General features: G+C 41.3%; 1 protein-coding gene across 5 annotated transcripts in view; it reads right to left on the reverse strand.

The window, feature by feature from the left end:
• Nucleotides 1-2,446: 2,446 nt before the first annotated feature.
• kcnc2 (potassium voltage-gated channel, Shaw-related subfamily, member 2) overlaps nt 2,447-21,286 on the reverse strand; it is a 121,617-nt gene continuing 102,777 nt past the window's right edge. Inside the window, exons 2-6 of one of the 5 annotated variants that reach the window (XR_015125778.1) lie at nt 13,370-14,303; nt 11,103-11,273; nt 4,895-5,780; nt 4,674-4,768; nt 2,447-4,078 (exon numbers count right to left, since the gene is read on the reverse strand). Coding sequence is in view for 3 of the 5 variants with exons in the window: in XM_086269656.1 (XP_086125782.1) it covers nt 5,635-5,780; nt 11,103-11,273; nt 13,370-14,303 (1,251 nt within the window). In the remaining 2 variants the exon portion in view is untranslated. Of the gene's footprint in view, nt 4,079-4,635; nt 10,792-11,102; nt 11,274-13,369; nt 14,304-21,286 lie in introns of those variants that run through there. The other 4 variants (XR_015125777.1, XM_086269657.1, XM_086269656.1 and 1 more) reach the window with 4 other exon arrangements.

Genomic DNA, 21,286 nt, shown 5'->3' on the forward strand with positions numbered 1-21,286 from the left:
ACTGACTACACACTAACTACACACTAACTGCACACTGACTACACACTAACTGCACACTAACTACACACTGACTACACACTAACTACACACTAACTGCACACTGACTACACACTAACTGCACACTAACTACACACTGACTACACACTAACTACACACTAACTGCACACTGACTACACACTAACTGCACACTAACTACACACTAACTGCACACTAACTACACACTGACTACACACTAACTACACACTAACTACACACTAACTGCACACTGACTACACACTAACTACACACTAACTGCACACTAACTACACACTCACTACACACTAACTACACACTGACTACACACTAACTGCACACTAACTACACACTGACTACACACTAACTACACACTAACTACACACTGACTACACACTAACTACACACTAACTGCACACTGACTACACACTAACTACACACTAACTACACACTAACTACACACTGACTACACACTAACTACACACTGACTACACACTAACTACACACTAACTGCACACTAACTGCACACTAACTACACACTGACTACACACTAACTACACACTAACTGCACACTAACTGCACACTAACTACACACTGACTACACACTAACTACACACTAACTGCACACTAACTACACACTAACTACACACTGACTACACACTAACTGCACACTGACTACACACTAACTGCACACTAACTACACACTAACTGCACACTAACTACACACTGACTACACACTAACTACACACTAACTACACACTAACTGCACACTGACTACACACTAACTACACACTAACTGCACACTAACTACACACTCACTACACACTAACTACACACTGACTACACACTAACTGCACACTAACTACACACTGACTACACACTAACTACACACTAACTACACACTGACTACACACTAACTACACACTAACTGCACACTGACTACACACTAACTACACACTAACTACACACTAACTACACACTGACTACACACTAACTACACACTGACTACACACTAACTACACACTAACTGCACACTAACTACACACTCACTACACACTAACTACACACTGACTACACACTAACTGCACACTAACTACACACTGACTACACACTAACTACACACTAACTACACACTGACTACACACTAACTACACACTGACTACACACTAACTGCACACTAACTGCACACTAACTGCACACTAACTACACACTGACTACACACTAACTACACACTAACTACACACTGACTACACACTAACTACACACTAACTGCACACTGACTACACACTAACTACACACTAACTACACACTAACTGCACACTAACTACACACTGACTACACACTGACTACACACTAACTGCACACTAACTACACACTAACTACACACTCACTACACACTAACTACACACTAACTACACACTAACTACACACTGACTGCACACTGACTACACACTAACTGCACACTAACTACACACTGACTACACACTAACTACACACTAACTACACACTAACTACACACTAACTGCACAAGACAACACACTATGTTCAGACTCCAAACACGCTAAATGTCGCAAATCTCCGCCGTCACTCCTAAAACTCCCCCCTTCCTAAACAACTAAATGTCATGTTGCCATATCATTTTTTGATTGGTCGACCAGGTTTCATTTTTCCACCAATAGGAAAGGCTGGGGGTTTTTTTTGGCATTGTTTTTGCTCACAGGCTTTCGAGCGTTTTCCTTATAAAACGCCGTTTTTACCGTTTCTTCCTGCAGTAAATATAAACAACGACAGTATTCAGGAAGAAAAACAAACATTGCAGATATTTTATCATAACTCTGGTTTTACGTGGCCGATCAACACAATTTAAAATCTGGTATAAAGTCCACACTTTGTCCGTCAGTTGTTCCGTCTGTCCTGCTCACATCTCCAATGGTTGTACACGTTGTCATTAACCTGGCTTCACTCCACATCAGCCGCTTTGCTAAAACTCCGGCACATGAGGACGCTGTCAGAGCCTGTCAACCACGTTGATTAGCTGCGTATATACGAATGTGAATCGCATCATTGGCTGGACTGTGGGATAAGGCGGCATCGTTCTGATCCCATACAGGAGCAGCCAGTCACTGACTAACACTGTGGAACAGGATTGTTAAAGTTTTAATTTTAATTTCAATTCAGGTTAGATTTTTTTTTTTCTGTGCGCAGAGACCTGAGTCACTAATGTAAAGGGGAAAGTTTGAAGGTGGTTTAATAGGTGAAGTTAAGCATTATCAAAAGAAATAAGTCGATTTTCTATTTAGAAAAGTGGAGACGATTGACTCCTATATGAAAAGTGAGGGTTTGTGTGGTTTGCGTGAAGGTTAAACACACATTTGTGTTTTTCTGACAACCAAGAAGAAAATAGGTGAAATTAAGCAAAGACAGAGACCATCTGTTAAAAGATAAATAGTTTATGTGAGTCTCTCACATAGTATTTACCTTTACTCTATACACATTGTTTTGAACGTGATATACAATATGTCATCTTATTTTATTTTTTTTTACAATTTGACATAATGATTTTTCTTTTCAGCATGCACTTGCCAACAAAAGGCTCCACAAATACAGAATTACAAAAACTAGAATTATGCTCACAGTAAAACATACGAAACATGAACTTGGATCAAAAGCCTGACAGTTGGAGGACACGATGTAGAAGCACAGCATCAGACTACCAGGACTTTACAGGAAAGAGCAAAGTACTCCACAGTAAGACACAAAAATACATGTTCTGGTTTCAAAAAAATAAACACCTTTTTTTTCAAGTTATAACATCATCCTAGAAATACACGAAGAACGGTACCCCTTTGTCAATTCAAAGAGTGAAGCAGCGTGTGTACTACATGAGGAGGATGGTGGGTTCAGGGCGACACTGGAACAGCTAGCCTACAACTGTGCCGGTTGTGCCACTTTCAGATCTCGCCTGGCAGCTTCTCCAGCTGCTTTTTCACTCGTTTTCCTTCACCTTCCTGTTTTAACAGGCTCCTGAAATCACAGTGTGGATCGGTGCTTTTGTTTTTCGGGTGCTTATTGCGAATCCAATCTGATTGTGTGGGTATGTGGGATTGCTACGGTGCAGATGTAGCCATTCTAGAAGTCCCGCTGTATAACTTGGCAAACTTCTGCTACACGTTTGCTTCACCCCCACAAGGGGAAAGATCTGGAAGAATCAAGTTATTTTTGTTAGCCACCAGGAGTCATGAGGAATAGTCTGGTCAGAACAATTTGGTTTGTATAGAGATGAACGTCTGCAGCACTAACGCAGGGTAGAGAGGGGACTTCTACAACGGCACTGCATCACAGGGGAGCTCTGTCTCATTTCTGTTTGTGCTAAATGTACAAGAGTGACAGCATCGAGTCCACTCGCTGGTCTTCTCTGACCGGGCCTTTCAAGCTATAGACCTTACCCTGGATTGTTAGGACACGCACACACGCACGCACGCACGCACACAGTTACACACAGCAGCAATTAACCTACTGAAATTACAGAGAGAAACAAAAGCAGAGATGATCGTAATGTCACATTTGTTCAACGTTGCCTCTCTACACTGTATATACTCGGTGTGGAATTTCATATATGAACACACTCCTTGTTTTGAACACAAAGTGCCTCGACTGATGCGTCTCAATACATTTATTGCAAGGAGGGATATCACAGCAAGAAATATGATCGACTCAGAGTGTCAACGGCGCAACGTAGCAGCGAGCCGCCTCGTACCTGACTCGCTATATCAAAAGACAGATGTGTGGACAGAGCCACATGGCCCAGATGTGCTGTGTTGTTTTGTATTTACAGGAGCAGAATCTACACACTAGATAGTCTCTTTTAAGGACGAGCCCAGTTTGCTTTCCTCTCCTTTTCAAAATAAGAATTTTTTGTGAGTCGTCCAGTCTGCTCACCGACAGCCTGTCAGTCAGTGGCTCTCGGGTGCGTCCTCATCCTTATTGTCCTGTAGGCGTGGCCTTATGGCTCCAAATGAGGTCTTCCCACTGCAATAGGTCCTCATACTGATGACAATTTATCCCACTGTTATTCAAATAGGAAATGAATTGTCTAAATAAAATATAAACACATGTCTGGATGAAAGAAATGCATCAGATCTCACCATGCACACGCTGTCTGTTTAAAAATATATGCACAAAAATCAAAACAGTACAAAATTTTATTTCTAAAGGCTCGTCTGTGTGCTGGGGTCGTTCATGTAAGGCGTGAATCAATAACTAGGTGCAAAGACAAAGACAAGCTCCTCTTTCTGATAGTTTGACTTTTTGCCGAGCTACGTGGAAGATGCATCTAGTTGTGAGCCAGTTGCTTAGCAACCTCCTGCTACTTCTATAGACACACTGTAGTGATGGGCGAGGCACACTGCTGCATGGTTACGTCTGCTTCCCCACACCTGTTGGTACGCAGAGGCAGTTTATGCCTGTCATTGTCAAAAAGACTGATTAGCTTCAATTTCAACTGTGTAGTCTGGGGACGTACATCTATTTATTTTTTGTGGACATTGTCTCATGAATAAAATGCTACCTGTCTATGCCCCCCCCCCCACACACACACACACACACACACTGAAAAATAGCCAAGAAAAGGGTGAGATGGCACCGCACCCTCATTCCTTTACCTTTCCACTATGGCGGTGCCTTTCTTCAAGCCATTAAGATAGAACGCTGCTCTCTGCTTGTGTAAAACCAGTAAAGACAACCTCTTTGCAGTTATCTGTGAGTAAACAACCAGAAACACAACAGATTTGGTGGCACTACGTCAGAGGAAAAAGAAAATTAGACACAGAGGAGGAGAAAGTTATTCAGAAATAGCAGCAAATGAGCAGAAAGCAACGCCCACCTGGGCTTCTGTGTTTTCAGTCTCCTCGTGGATTGTTGCTGAAGCCAATGGCAAAATGAGACATGGTACGAGTCGGGTACGCCCTCCCTCGCCTAAATCCCAACATAACAACATTTTCTAGAAACAACTCCAAGTCTGTTCTACAGATCCTCGAGCTCTCCTCCCCTCCTCTGTGCACGCTGCTTGAAGACGATGGTTACAGGATGATCCATGCAAAAACATGAGCAGGCCCAACAGCGGGTGAAAAGCGACTTGCCCCTCCTCTCCAACTCCAACCCAATTATAACACAGTTTACCATCAACAAAGTCACAGTTTGTGTGAGGTTAAAACAAAGTGACATCTCTCTTTCTTTTTCTGGAAGCACATCTATTTCAAGGTATCTAAATATAACAACATCTAATATCCCTGATTATTAAATGTCCTTTATTACACGTTATGGCTGCTACCTCTGAAGCCACCAGTAACAGTTTTTTTATTGCAAGACTCACATTATGATAATATCGAGCTAAAAGGTACATCAGGAGATGAATGTGAGCTAAGCAGATGTACCTCGAAGGAAAAGCGCAGAACTTGCTCAGGTTACTCGAGACATTTACACGATTCTTGGCTACGATGGTGGAGTACTTCTCCACTAGTCACAAGAACTAAACAGAGTTCGGATTTGATGCCAGAGGGATGTGGTTTGTTAGTGGAACGGATATGGGTTGGTTGGGGTCAAAGCGGTCCAGAGGTGGACATCTCACAGGATGGAAGGGATAGGGGAGCGAGAGCGGCGTAGCGGGCAGGGCGATCCATAGGGCGAGGTCACAGGAGACAGCCTCAGAGTGTTACCAGCCATGCCAGTCATGCCCGCTATGTTGTTTAAGCTCCGGGATTTCTCATAGCCTTCAGATGAGGGGGGCGACAAAGGTGGTGGTGGTGGTGGTGGAGGTGGTTGTGCAGGAACAGGACATGAACACACACAGGCAGGCAGGCAGGCAGGCAGGCAACGATCCAAATCCGAGCCAGCCGAGTGAACCGAGACAAGACAGGAGACAGGAGTGAGACATAGCAACAGTAGCATACTGTATGGTGAGTGCATGTACAGCACATTTCATGACACTGGCCATAAAGCATATTGAAATTCTTAGGCCTGGAGCTGCTTGAGAGGAAGAAACAACCTGACTGGCTCAAAAGTGCTTCTTAAGATTGCTTTAAGTGCAAACTATCTATATTGTTGCTGAAGTAACTGAAATATGAAATCCATTACATCTACAACAAATACAAACAACACTGGATACACCGATAGCTGTTCACATCTTTAGTTCCTGCAGTAAATCGATGCATAATTAAATTAAATTCTCTTTATTTAAATCTTTGCCTACTCTGAAACAAAATAAGTTTGTGTGGCGACATTTTAAACCCGAGCTGTTCTTTATGCTGCATTCATGCTACGCTAGCAGGGAGTTACTGGTAGCCTTGTCGTCACAGCAGATGTTGAAAAAAAGGCTACTTTTATTGTTGAACAATGCACTACTATATCAATTTATTGCCCAATAATATTATATTTTCAGATGGCAAGAGAATCTCTATGCCACATCAAATCGTCTAAATGTTTTAAAATTGAGCGATGAAAAAGTGGAAGACTTTAAAGCCCCACCATGCACAGTATTCATGTTTTTCTCTTTAGGGTCCAAAAATGTAACAATGCCAGCAGTTTAGCATGTCAGAGTTGAATCTCACTTGTGTTTGCTGTTTGGCCAGCTGTGCTATTTATTTAAAACTTTTAAGATGAAATATTGAATTTCAACAGTACGAAATGCTGTCATTTAAAAAGATCAATATTCCTTTAAGTAGATTCTTAAGAAAACATTCTGCTTTAATGAACTTGTTCCTGCTTTGACCCACATCTGCAGATCTTGATACAGAAAAGAAAGCTCTGTGATTTGTTCTGCAGCATCTTGGACCACAGGTTTGCTAACTCGTGGATGGTCAGTGAACTAGTGAATTAGTCATGGTAAAGGTTATCTGTTTCTACTGGCGTGTGGCTGCTCCTCTCTATCAGCGGCAGCGACATGTCCATAATTTCATCAGAGATGCCCCTCATAGCTGCACGACGTCACAGATGGCAGCTTTGGTGAAATTAAGTTGAAGAAAGAAGCTGCACAGCTATCTTTGGTTAGGGAGTCTGAGGTCAGTGATCAGGCCAGTGTTGGACGCACAACAGGAACATTCGTGGGATTTGTAGTCAGTCCTCTGATGCTGGGAATCTACTTCATTTCTCTTTCACTTTACTGACAATCTTTCCTCTGAAAAAGTGGTGCTTAGTTACTTAATGAAAAGTTGATATGGGACGGAAGAGTCAGCTTTTGATTTTGTTTATATTGTAGACAGTGTTTCTGTTTCTTGGTGCTTGTAATGAAAACTTAAACTAATAATAGAGCAGTCGTGCTACCCTGTAGTTAGCTAGGTAATTAGTAAGTAGCATATCTATTATATGTGTTGCCATTTGAAGCTGTATGTATCTTGAAGTTCTTTGAACTTTGCAAGCCAGCGGAGCTCCTTCGTAATTGTATTTCTGTAACTTGCACAGCAAGCTCCACCCCTGAGAAATACCTCTGTGAACTCTGTCAGAGTTTTAGCTAAATGAGAGATATTATAATTCTTTAACTTTAGGGCTGAAGAAAAAAAAAAAAGTCGTTCATGTTGTGGCACCAGTGACAGCATCATTAGTATTTTCTCCCATTAGAAATGGATAAAATTTCCAAGGAACGGTTAAAGTTAACAAGTGCACATATAAACCACCAATTCATATATTGAGCCACAATATGTAGCTTAAAATGAACAACATGCATGTGTCTTAGATTATGTATCAAATGTTACTGTGTGTGTATGAATCCAGACACATACTGATGATGATGATAATCGACACACCGTAATTCAATCATCTTAACAACAACAGCTCAAACTTCTGAAAATGCTGCATGTGATGCACATCAGTAAATCTGCATTGGGTTCAAAATAACCAAACAAGCCACAGCAGCCAGCGCAGTGATGGAGCATGCCAATCGGCTGATGAGGAACAGCAAATGGAAATGTTGCCTCATTACCACTCTGCATACACCACCATTTGATTCACTGAGAGCATGGGTGCAAATTAAACTGGGGCTCTTTCAGAATGAGCCAAGCGAGCAGAACAAAAGAGAGCCTGGGTCTGAGCCAACAGGTAGCGGGAACAAGAAAGGAACCCATGTTTTATGCATTACCGTCAGTGTGGCGGCAACTGCAACCATGATGGATAAAAGGGACAGCTGCTCACCTGACTTCACTGAAAATCATGATGCGCTGTCGCTGAAGATGTGGACAGGTTAACCTGTTAGACTACTCCAGTAATCACCTCAAAGCCATCAGCAGTTGTTTTTTGTTGTTGTTGTTGTTTCTTTTGCTTAATGCAATGAAAAATAAGGCTCTGTTAGCAAGCCTAATGAATTATTTGCATTCATTAGAATTCTTGTATAATGGGTGCTTTAGCAAAATAATCAGTGGAACAGAAGCACTGATTTGCCTGCCATCCAATGAGTGCTAGGTGGCTTTACAGCAATAACATTAGGAGCCGGATATTCAGCTAGGCTCCTGGAGATGCAGCTACCTTCCCATACAAGGCAGTTAGCCAAGGCTTAACACTTCCACTTTACTTTGCAGATTAACACAAGATTCATGTCTCTGCAGGTAAATAGAAGAAGCAATCTGAATGACATATGTTTCACATAGCATCCAAATGACATTTTGGTATGTTCTCTATTTAGCAGAGATAATCTGCATCTATCAAAAAAACTGCAGTCTGAACTAATCTCTGCTCTGCGAGCTGCTTGATTTATGTGCTTTGTTTCCTGTAGTGATGTGTCGGTCGCGAATGAAATGGCTCTTAGAGCCAGATCTTTGACGTGAACGACGCGAGCCGGCTCCTTATCGCGAGCCGTGGTTTTTTTTTTTTCTTTCTCTCTCTCTCTCTCTCGCACTTTTTTCGCTTCACTCCGCACGCGAGCCTTGTGCTTTGCTGGGCAGAGGAGGGAGGGGCGATAGTTAAACTCGCAGTAGCACAGGAACAGAGCGGGAGGGAGAGAGAGAGAAAGAGAGCCAGGGACAACAACCTCCCATCAGAAAGGTATTGTATCCACAACTATTTTCAGCTGTGGATGATAAAGGATTCAGAAAGTTTATTCATGCAGGTCCATATGACAGAGAATATGCATCTTCTTTTTGTTTTCATATTTTAATTTATATTTAATTGTGTTGTGGTTTGCAGTGTTTTGTGTTGTTTCACTTGAAATTTGTTTAGAAGGAAAAAGCTGAAAATTTAAATAGTTAAAAGTTGAACTGTGACTAGTTGGTTTTTGTATTATATGATTTATTTATTACATTTTATGTGGAGTGAATAAATAAAAGTATATTTACGGTAGCCCCTAGAGACAAAGCACATAAAAACTCAAAACACGTACAAAACACAACAGAGGTGCTCCAGGATGCTAGGGGGCAGTGTTGAGCTTTTGTTACCTAGTGGCTACACAAGCCAGCAAGTACCAACGACCGGATTTGGTGTGTGGTAGTAACAGGTAAATGAACATTTTTTAAATTATTTGAATATATATGAGTGCCTGTGTATAAATACACAAACACATTGCGTTCAATTGTGTAATTTAAGTGATCTAGTAGCTCTGTTTTGGAAGTTCAGTTAACGCTAGAAATGTGTTTTGGAGTTTGTACGTGCTTTGTCTCTAGGGGCCACCGCATATGTTTATATGTAAACATGTATAAATAAAACCACTCTTTTTTTTACATTAGTAATTACTTTTGTGCATAATTTCATATTATTGTTAATAATAAATTAATTAAAGCAACAAAACAACCTGAAGAGCCGGTTCAGGGGGCGAAAGAGCCGGCTCTTTTTAGTGAGCCGAGCCGAAAGAGCCGGTTCTCTAAAAAGAGCCGGAAATCCCATCACTAGTTTCCTGACCTTTTCTGCCTTTGATATCATACAGAACAGCAACAACACTTTTAGGAAATTCAGCAGGTGCAAACTTAACAATAACCTTTAGGCTGGGTCAAAGTGTTAGCAAGCCCTTTCTGAGTCTGACCTTTTCACAATGTACTGGCACAAGGTGAAATGTGCTATGCAATTCAGGAGGGCAAGTCTGACAGCAAATAAAGATGAATTTTATTCCTGTAGTTTTATGAAAAACATTATTTCAGTCATGCAATCAGAGCTATTTCCAACTCATAATATTTGGGAAAGTGACTTCTTCATTTTTCTGCAAACTCAAATTTAAAGAACTGCTTTATTGGAACTGATGGTTTGCTAAATAATGTAAAAACCAAAGGTACAAGGGAAAAAGTTTAAGAAACTGATAAATAGTGTATTTATCAATTCTAACAGGAGCTGATAATGTAAGCTTCTCTTCCTAGCTAGCTTCAGTCTTTAGAAATAAATATTAGCTTTATGGCCAAGAGTTACAAACAGAAACTAAAACCTCGTCTCTTTCCTGCAGATCCTCTGATGATGATGTTTGGTAGGGCTCAGCCAGTACAGGATTTGTAAGAACGGTAGCCAGAGCTATAAGACTGATATCCATTGGTGATTTATACCCTACCCTATAAATATGTTTATGAGTTGACTAAAGACACTGGGTCAGAAATGTATTCAACTGTTTCCAGGCAACCAGAAAACAGGAATAAATTGTGAAGAAAGCAACAGTTCTGAGTCAGCTGCCGGGATGCGTTTGCCCCTTAGAAAGGCCAAAAATGTTATGCAGTGTGTCTGTGGAGAGTCGCGACAGCACGTCAACAGGTTACGTTACCTGAGCTGACTAGGGCTGAACATAAAGCCTCCTCCCTTCCTGGGATGTTGGTGTGCCACTCACTAAGGACATGGATCAGCTGATGAGCATTTGGACAAGTATCTGTGATTTTAATAGTACCTTCTAAAATGATAGGCGGTTTATTCAGACCGGTGGTTCCAGGAAACTGAACTTTACTAATGATGACTGATGATTCAAGCAACTAATCAGTAGCAGTGCACAACAGCAAGCGTGGATTTGACAATGATTTCCCAATAAACAACAGATCTGCATGCTTTTTAGAATACTTTATAAAATCACATCACAATGTTCTAATTCGATGGTGAATTAAATGACATTAAAAAAGTGAAATTTTACATATCAGTTAAACTACCTGTCTTTCGTATCCCTCCGTCTGCAGGGCAGGTGTAATCACTGGCAGCAAGCAGGAAACAGGTCCCCCCACTCCGGCGGTCCTGTTCTCGGGTGCTGGACCTACGCATGGGAACCCTCTCCTCAGGAGACATGGTGAGGTCGCTGCCCCCGCTGCAGTCTACAGACAGAACTGAGAGAAAAATCCATTTGCACATCCATATTTGCTTTTGTTCATTCATGCAATTTACACCAAGCTGATGATTTTGTGGTACTTTTCCCTCATAGACATGACAACAGAAGAAGTTACCAAGCAATGAAACTACAATCCTCACGTCTGCCTTCAACAGAAAGAAACTACGATCTGAATCCATGGAATAACGACACTCTGTGGATTTCAAAGATTTCAAGAAATCTGTTTTTACTTTAACCTTGTGAAAAGATACAGGTGAGACTGATGTTTCCATTCTTACCCAAAAAGGAAAACCCTGCCAAACAGCATAATTCATAGAGCCAAAACCTGATGTCGTTTTTGCCTTGTCTATATAAAAGAGCTATGACTGTGTATTTGAGTGACATTTTCCATCCATTATTAGGAAGGAGATCAGGCTAATACATTCTTCTTAACGTGTAACTACATGCTCTGGCAGTCATAGAGCTCCTCTTTGGGGACTAAAGACACGTACTGACAGTTTCACAATTGGCCATGTCAATTTTTATGATTAAATATGTAATAAAATTGAAGGGCTGGTACATTTACGTGGTTCTAATAGTTTGTGGATGACAGTGGAGGTCCTTGGTATAGCAGTGTTTCCCTTTGCAGGAGAATCATATCAATTTTTGGGGGGGATGGTGAATATGAAAAAGTATCAAGAACAAATAACACCAGTGTGGAGCATTAGCAATTACCATAGCTACACAGATTTATACATCTGTGCCCTCAAACGTATTAGATTTTAAATCAAACAGTGAAGACGTGATTGGTGCAGACTTTAACTGAACGGGTGCAAAAACTGTATTATCTGTTCAGGAATTAGAGTCAATTGTTTGACATAGTCTTAATTTCAGATGCACCTTCATGGCTCCAATGAATTAACTCGCATATATGTTACCTGGACAGGTGAATTCTCTATATTTGATCCAAAGAGACATCAGTGCAAGGAGCCCCTCCCCCAAAAAAGCAAAACCAAAAACTGAAGGCACAACTTACAAACGAGTGGCAATTAAATAAAGACCTAGCAGAGCATCTCAGTGGCGGAAATATACATGTAATGAGATCCATGGGCTCCAGACTTGAAAGGACTGTTTTGAATCCTTTCATTTAAAATTATGTTAGTTTGTCCAATTACTTTGAGCCTCTGACAATGGGAACTATGGCTGTGATTCATAAACAGTAAATGCAAACATTATTGTAAAACTCTTTGAATTAAAAGCTACAATTCTGTACTTTGATTACACTGTGATTGTTTGATTTAAAAACTGCAAAAATATGTAATTGTTCAGAACAAGTTGTATGATTTGGAAAAGAAATATGTGTGCCATTACCAACAACAGTTAAAACAACAACATATTCTGATGTCATAGGGTTGGGGGTTGTATGAACTATCAGACTCAGTACAAAGCTGGTATCTATATGTCCTATCTAAAGGACACATGAGAGGAAAGTATCTTTGCAGCCTTAAATTCTAAATGACCTTTGAGAAAATCCGAGAGGTGACTACGGCAGAATGATTCTGTTTGTGCATCCAGTCAATGAATCATGAAATATTCTGCGGTTATTAAATGTAAGTTTCAGGGACTTAATAAACAGATAGTAGGGAGCACCAACCCTGAGGAATGTCTGTATTAGAATTGAAAGAAAGCAAGTATACAGAGGTCAACATTAATTTCCATCAATATAAGATGTGTCAGAGTCAATTACTGATATGGTACTGGAGGGAAAAACAGCCACCTACGGTCTGAGCACCAAATGAGCAATCCTTACAGGAAGAAACACTTGGAAACAAGGAGTCTGAATGCTTATCTCCCACTCTCTGTACCTTTGGCATTGGTGCTGTAAAAACAGCTCAGTCATCTGTAGGGAAACTGCTTTGGAGCTTATGGGTCACATGGGGAAATCAGTAGAATCTGTCAGATGGCCACGGCTTTCTAACTGAAAGGAAGTCCCTCATGAATTCTCTTCATTGTCACTACATAAACAACCCCCTTCAGTGTAATCTGAATTAACTGTTAAACAAAGCATCTTAGTTCTGTTTTCCATATGACCTTTGTCTAAACATATGGTCTTACCTGAACGGTTGCGTTCTAGTACCCTGCTCCCTTTGACGTGGCACAGGTCACCTTGAGTACTGTTGCAGGTGGTGTTGAGATCAGCTTTGCAGTAGGTGGGGGACCCTCCCTGCACTGCTTGAGGGATATGTTTCTTCCTCTTTTTGGGTAACTTCTGCTTGGCCATAGCCAGAGAATAGTACATCCCAAAGTTATTGACGATAACGGGCACAGGCATGGCTATCGTCAGCACACCAGCTAAAGCACATAATGCGCCCACGACCATACCTGACCAGGTCTCTGGATACATATCACCATATCCCAGTGTTGTCATGGTTACCACGGCCCACCAGAAGCCGATGGGGATGTTCTTGAACTTAGTGTGGAGGGTAGCCGTGGGATCATTGGGCTTGGCGCCGATTCTTTCGGCATAGTATATCATTGTGGCAAAAATTAACACTCCCAATGCCAGGAAGATGATGAGCAGCAGGAATTCATTGGTGCTAGCCCGTAACGTGTGGCCCAGTACTCTAAGTCCCACAAAGTGTCGTGTTAACTTGAAGATACGCAGAATACGAACAAAACGAACCACCCTGAGGAAACCCAACACATCCTTGGCAGCCTTTGAAGAAAGGCCGCTCAGCCCAACCTCCAAGTAGAAAGGCAAGATAGCCACGAAGTCGATGATGTTAAGAAGACTCTTAAAAAACTCCAACTTGACTGGGCAGAAGGTCACACGCACCAGGAACTCAATGGTGAACCAGAAGACACAAACACCTTCCACATACGTAAGAGCAGGATCCGTTTCGATCTCATACTGTGGACCTGAGTCGGTCACGTTGCTGTCTCGCGCCACATCAGTCTTGTTGATGATTTTGTTGAAAGCCTCATGAGTCTCCAAACAGAAGGTGGTAATGGAAACCAGGATGAAGAACAAAGACACGAAGGCAATAAACTAAGAGAAAGAAGACAAAATAGAGAAAAACACATTATCGCCATTACATTTCATTTCAACCATGGCTTCCTATACTATTTAGGATAGATTTGACACCAAAATCCTTCATTAAGTGTTCTCATGAGAAAGGGACAAACTACAACAGGTTTATTACATTTGCATCATTTTGAAGAGCGGAGACTCAATCTGGGAATGCAGATCCAGTCTAGTAAAGCAAGAAAGGCCCAGTAGACTTCAAACCCAGTGGAGAAAGGTGACGGGGAATCTCTTCATTTGGTTTTGCATATTGAGTTACACACCCGCTCTCAAAAACATACTTCATTCTGACCTCATAGTTTAGCTGCTGTTACTATATTAGTCTAGAGCCAATAGCTCAAAGCTTACAGGGCAAATTAAAAAGGCTATTCTGCTGTAGGATGTTCAAACCCTGATCTCTAATACATCTGGGCATGTCTATTAGCAACACGTTATAAAAAATGATCATCTTAATTATAGATCGACTGACTTTGGCCTTATTTCTGTCACTTATGTTAGTGCTAAGCAATCGTCTTTGGAGTAAGATGTGACGTATGGCAACTGGGAAAATGCCATACCTTATCAAACCCTGTAAGATGCAGTATTATTTGAAAGGTCAATAGTAAATTGCTATGCTATAATAGGTTAACTGGCACCCAGTTGCAGACTTGTTCTTAACTCATTCACTGGTAGCGTACCTTACTGGACATCCTTGAGCAGATAGAAATTTGTTGCACAGTGGTAAAGTCTAAATCTATAGATCTACGATAAAAATATCATTGACATCAGTTTGGCATTAGCAATCTATTCATTTTCCCAGAGGGAGTCTGCATGTTATTAAAGTAACATCGATAATTTCCCAAGCTATTTTACTTCATGTTTTTGACATATTTTGCAAATCCTTAATGGAAACAGCTTCCTGAGCTCAAATCCAGACATTGAGCTGCTGTGGAAGAAGACATGCTCAACCCTCTCTAAGAGCTAGATGGAGCAGATTTACAGCCTGGTATGCTGCTTCTCCACCATCCTCCCACAGTCCCTCCACTGGTGTGCTCTACCTACTGTGCTCTAAAGAAGTCGTTTCACACTCTGCCTTGTTTTGGATTGCATGACTCACACGCTCTCATAAATATCATTGCCACTATTTGGGTTACTGTGATCCTGAACTGTGTGTGTGCATTCACTCAAGTGCCTCTCTTTATGTATCTTTACTACCCTGTAAGTGTTTTTGTTCATACACTTTCAATGGCACAAAGTTAAAGCCTCAGCACAGTGTGTGGGGATAAGTCGGTATCACTAAACACCATGTACTGTGGATTACTCAGTTTATATGTATTTTGAGATTGTTGATTATATAGTATATGTAGATAGATATGCAGAAAGTGCTGTAAAAAGTTTGACAGAGGCAATATAACAAGGCTGTTCAGTTCCCACCTCTGACATTGGGCTATGAGTTTATTTTTCCTCTACTACAGACTGATCCAAGCTGTAGGCGAAGGTAAACAAGACGCCATTGCTGCAGTGGGATGTCACTTCTGAACTAACACAATAAATCTCTGCAGTACAGTGCACTGCATGTGAAGGATTTTACTCTGATTTTGCTAAGAAATTAAGCAAATCATCGGACTCAATCTGGATGCAATCAAATTCTGATACCTGCTGCAAAAATAAACATCATTCAGAAGAATAATGCTCCCTCTCGAGGGCCGTGGCTGAGTCTGTCCAAACTGTTTGAAGGATTCCAAAATGCAAGATCTAAACAACTGAGACGGGTTTTCACGTCATGCACGGTTTGAATACAAAATATAAGCGTAGTTTTTGAGAGCTGAATGAGTAAAAAGTTTGTTTTTGTGGTTTAGAGCAGCGGTCTCCAACCCCCGGGCTACGGACCAGTACTGGGCCGTGCGAGAGTTGAGGCTCAGGTGTGAAATTCATGGGTTTTAGGTTTTTATCGGTTTTTAGCGTTATTTTTTTAATCATTTTTATCATTAACTCTGTTTCCCTGGGTCTTTTCCTGTGTGTTATGAATACATTTTTTGGTACCGGTACTGGTTTTATTTTGTTATATTTATCTGCGACACCTGAAAGGCCGGTCTATGAAAATATTGTTAGACATAAACCGGTCTGTGGCGCAAAAAAGGTTGGGGACCGCTGGTTTACAGGGTTTACAAGTGTGCTTATCAGCCACAACCACAACAGGCAACATGACAAATACTGATCACGTTATTAGAATGCAATGTATTGCTAGAAATCTAAGACTACTGCTGTACGTGTAGATATTATTTTTACATTTAACCCTACCAAAGACAGGCACCAACCCATGGTAGCAGCCTGTGCCTGCAAGACACTGCACCCCGCCAAGGTGTTGACCCAGCTTTGAAACTGCAGATTTGAATCTGATGGAGCATATGTGGCATGCACTGTAACATGCTAACCAGCAGGACCAAACAATCCTTTGCCAGCACCACAGGATGCCACCATAGCTCCAGTTTGCATGCCCCGATAGGTCAGAGCTCCTGTGGAAGCTCTTTTAAATTTTCACAGTGTTTGTTTGTTTTGTTTGTTTTGTAGTCGCTTCTTTGTGTACATTAAACAGAAAAATGGAAAAATTCACTACTTCAAAATTCATTCTTTTTTCCTGTGTTTCTTTTATGATGTCTTTATTTCACCATCTCTGTCTTATCATGACATTGGCTGAAACGAGCAGCCTGAGCTGTTTCCTGTAGCTGTGTGGATGCTGCGCCAACTAATGACTAGTTCTGTCTCATGCTGGGATGTAATTCTGATGTGTTCACGTCTGTAGAGAAAGGATGTAGCATACAGCAGCCTTTAAAAGCTGGATCACGTCACAGTACAGCAGCTGGACCTGAACTCACACTCACATGCTGGTGTAGCACTGATGCCCCTGTTTACACACAGCCTCACAAGGTTATTTATGGTAGGTGTTAAAAATGCAAAAGTGCTAACTTATCATGTGATTGCAGCACATGCACTCTGCATGATGAAGAAGTCCTGTGCTTCTATGAGTCGCTGTTTAAAGCCAGCACAGGGAGCATCACACACACACACACACACACACACACACACACACACACACACACTGTTCAGTCGATTTCTGAACAATGCAGATCTAATTTAGCCAGAGGACGAGCTCCCTTTGTGTGGCATGCTTCTTCAGAGAGTTTTTCAGACACAGTGATAACGGCTGCTGAGGAGCTACGACCTGTGACCTTCATGTACGGCTGCCACGTCACGTGCACATGGGGTAGAGACTGTAGATTTGACAGTAGAAAAAGTATGTCCACCAATACTGCTGACAAAAACTATTTGCTTATTTGTCACTATAACAAGGCAGCCCTTAGCAGCTGGATTTACAGTGAGAAACGGGACAATTTTAGTGGAACAAACTTATATTTATTTGCCATACAGCTCTCCTTAAAAACAATTCACTCTTGAGCTTCTTCACAGCACAATCAACCCTCTCTAATGAGAGCTGGCAGCCTTAAATACCTTCAGCTGTCACAGACTAAACCATTATTCCACTCACAGGTGAATTCTTAAATCCCAACCTTCCACCACAGTATACAATATACCAATTTGAATAAATAAATAAATACATACATTTCACATTTAATAAATATTATAGACTTTAATCCTACACCAAACCCAATATTATAAAACCCCAAAAACCCAAGCACAAAGGATTCCCCACACTCCCTTAACCCATGGTCTCTCCCGGAACCTTTAAATGGTGTCTGGACCCCGGGGAAACATTTGCCCAAACACCTTGGAGAGAACACAGGTTTCCTTACTGGTAAAAGCTTATGTTCTCTCAATCACCATTCCTTTCTCCTCACAGACACCACCACGTTCCTAGATGAAGAGCAGCTGTGCAGGATCTGAAACAAGGCTAGCAACTGATTTTGAAATTCCCAGTAAATATTCAATTAAACTTCTTGTGTGCAAATGTTTAACTGTGCAAATCCATGCTGAAAGTGCGATGCTAAATGAAGTGCTTGATAAGGTGCCTTTAATAAAGTGCAAGGTGTTCTCTAAAGTGCTATACAGATTATAATATAAATAATAGTAAGGCAGTCCTCTTCCTTACAGTCACACGTCGATGTTTCAGTTCATTAAACACATTATAAAATTAGACAAAGTAAAAAAAGAACCCAAGTAAATACAACATGCAGTTTTTCAAAGCTGTTCCCTTAATAAAGTAGTTTGAATAACTTTTCACTTAAGCTGGATTTTGATTTTCCTCGGGTTATCTTTGTCTAATTATATTTTTTGTCTAATTCTTGTGCTGATCAATTAAAAAACATTAAGTATGAAACATTCTTCATTATGTGTGAAGAGAGAATGGGGGGACAGTGGCTCCTTTTCTGCCATCATGTTGGATAAGTGTGAGAAAATGGATCGATAGATTATTTAGATTTTATTTTACCAGTTTACCAGTCCAGTTAATCAGGAGGGCTCTACTACAGAACACTGTATGAAAAACAAATTAGGAATATGGCCTTTTTTTAATCTCCTGCATTGAAAAATTCCCCTCAAAAAGGAAACATCCATCAGTTCTACTAAAGGACCAGAGCTGTTGTATCAGTGAACTCTAACATGGTCTCTATGATTGAATGCACTCTTGGTCTAAACACGATGAATCTCAAAGGTGCCTCTGAAGCTGATTTGGTGTTTTTAACACACTAACAAAAAAAACAAAACATCATCACTGTGTTGTTTGCTCTGTTTGTCCAGTGGATTTATTCTGCAGACTGAATTGAGCATCTTGGTCTCCAAGGGCAACTAGCACAGCAATAACCTTTGGCATTGCTTTAAGCATGACTGAAATCTCAAGCATATCTTTCTCTCCCCTTACAATATATATGCAGCCGTTTGTTCTTACTGAATATCAACAAGTGGCTTGGAAAAAGATGAGACCTTCATGTTGCTCAGGCGCTGATTTTGTGTTATTTTATTGTGTCTGAGCTGAATGCTTTCATATCACTGCTGCATCACGTTAGGCTTGGTTCCCTATCTGCCACTCAGAGGAAGAACTGTCTGCTTCAGGAAAGACTTTATTTTATTATTTTATGATGTAGTGTTAACTAGGGATGGGTACCGGTGTCCGGTGCCATGATGGCACCGGTTCTGACATAAACGGTAGTAACCAGACCGAAAAGCAGCGCACATTTCGGTGCTTTATTTCGGTGCTTTTTTTTCCTGAGCTGTGATACACTTCTAGCCAATCACTTTACGTTTCCGAGGATAGTAGGCGGGGCCAGGTACGTACGTTCTGTTAGAGCAGAGCTACAGATTAAAAATGTCCAAGGCGAAGCGGTCAAAGTCTGGCTGTACTTCACAGCAAAAGATGCAAACTCAGCAGCAACAAGTGCTTTAAGCTGATACTGTGATACTGTCAAAGGAGGTAACACCTCAAATCCGATGAAACACCTGGCGACGCATAGTGTTTTTTTTAAAAGCCCAGAAATGCGCCGTATTTGATAGCTTGCTGCGAGACCTCACACCGAGCACATCTACTGCAGGTGGGTTGCCTGTTATGCAACATCCCCCAAAAACCCGAAGAGGAGAGTCCTGGCCCCTAGCCCTGCCAGTGTAGCAGAATGATGAGGATGATGATGCAGCAGCAGCCGTTCTTCTCTGCGTGAGTAGCTTCATGTTGTTCGTGTGTAATTTACGTTGAGTAGGCTAACCACGTTATTACATTAATGCATGTAAGGTGAACTAGCAAACACCATCATAGCTACATGCGGCTGTCTTCTTGTTTGATGGCAGATACTCCCTTCACCCTGGCCACAAAGGCTAAAATGACCAAAGAAAAAGTGGAAAACAGTTAAACATGAGAGGTTTTTGGACAAAGTTTGTGTTTTTTCCATTGTTTAAGCACTGCTTCCAGCCAAGAGTGATACCATATATGCCCCATAGATGCAGAAAAGGCTAACATTGTTATCTTTTTACAAAAAACAGCTGAACATGAGAGGTTTTTGGACCAATTTTGTGTTCTCCATTCTTTAAGCACCGGTTTGAGCACCGTTTAAGCACCGGCACCGTTTCAAAAGTACCGATTTGGCACCGGTATCGGATGAAACCTAAACGATACCCATCCCTAGTGTTAACTCTGATTATTCAGAAAAACCATAAGCAGCATCATGAAACCAGGATTTCATAATGACTGAGAAATGAAAAGCAGGAGATGTCAAGTCATCCATGTAGTACCTCTGTTAGACGCACTGTACAAACAGAGTGATTCATTAGGAGTTTCTGTCAGCAGCCCCATCACCTCCCCAAACCCTGATGGGGTCTGATAGTTGTCAGACTTGAACCGTGGAAGCCATCCACATAATCACACAATTTTTCACCTGACATTTCTGCCTCGTGTCTCTTCTCGCTGTCCACAGCCAGGAGAAGAGACACGAGGAAAATGCCAGATCAAACTGCTGCAAACACACCAGCTTCCAGTGCATCACAACTGCCTTTGGCCTAGTAGCACAACAGATGTCACATTCAACACCAGTGTGTGTGGACTCCACAGCTTTCTGCAGTCAGGGTTGATACATGAAAGAAAGCCTTGTCCTGATTTAAACATGAAGTCAAGGCTTCGTCTACTCTGCACATCACATCTGCTGTGTTCTCGCTCGAGTACATGGTTTTAAAAAACAGAAACACTTTGGACTGTGTTTGATTCACCACCTCCATCTATGCATACTGGGTCAGGTGCTTCCATTTGTAATAGTGATCAGACAGCAGTTGGATTTATTATAGCGGAAATGTAGTAAATACCACAGAGACAAAACTACATCCTCTACAGTGCAAGAGCTCAACGTGTGTCAGAGGTTGCAGTACTGCTGAACTGTCATGGAGAGATCCATGATTATTAGCTGCCAGTCTGGAAAGACATTTACAGTCCGTTGTGACGATAAATGTCTTAAACCCCACGATTTGAGATATTC

This window comes from Aulonocara sp. 'chitande type north' Nkhata Bay, linkage group LG17, assembly GCF_057382095.1.
Source record: "Aulonocara sp. 'chitande type north' Nkhata Bay isolate Kocher_YH1m ecotype deep benthic linkage group LG17, A_spYH_male_GT1.1, whole genome shotgun sequence".
NCBI lineage: Eukaryota > Metazoa > Chordata > Actinopteri > Cichliformes > Cichlidae > Aulonocara > Aulonocara sp. 'chitande type north' Nkhata Bay.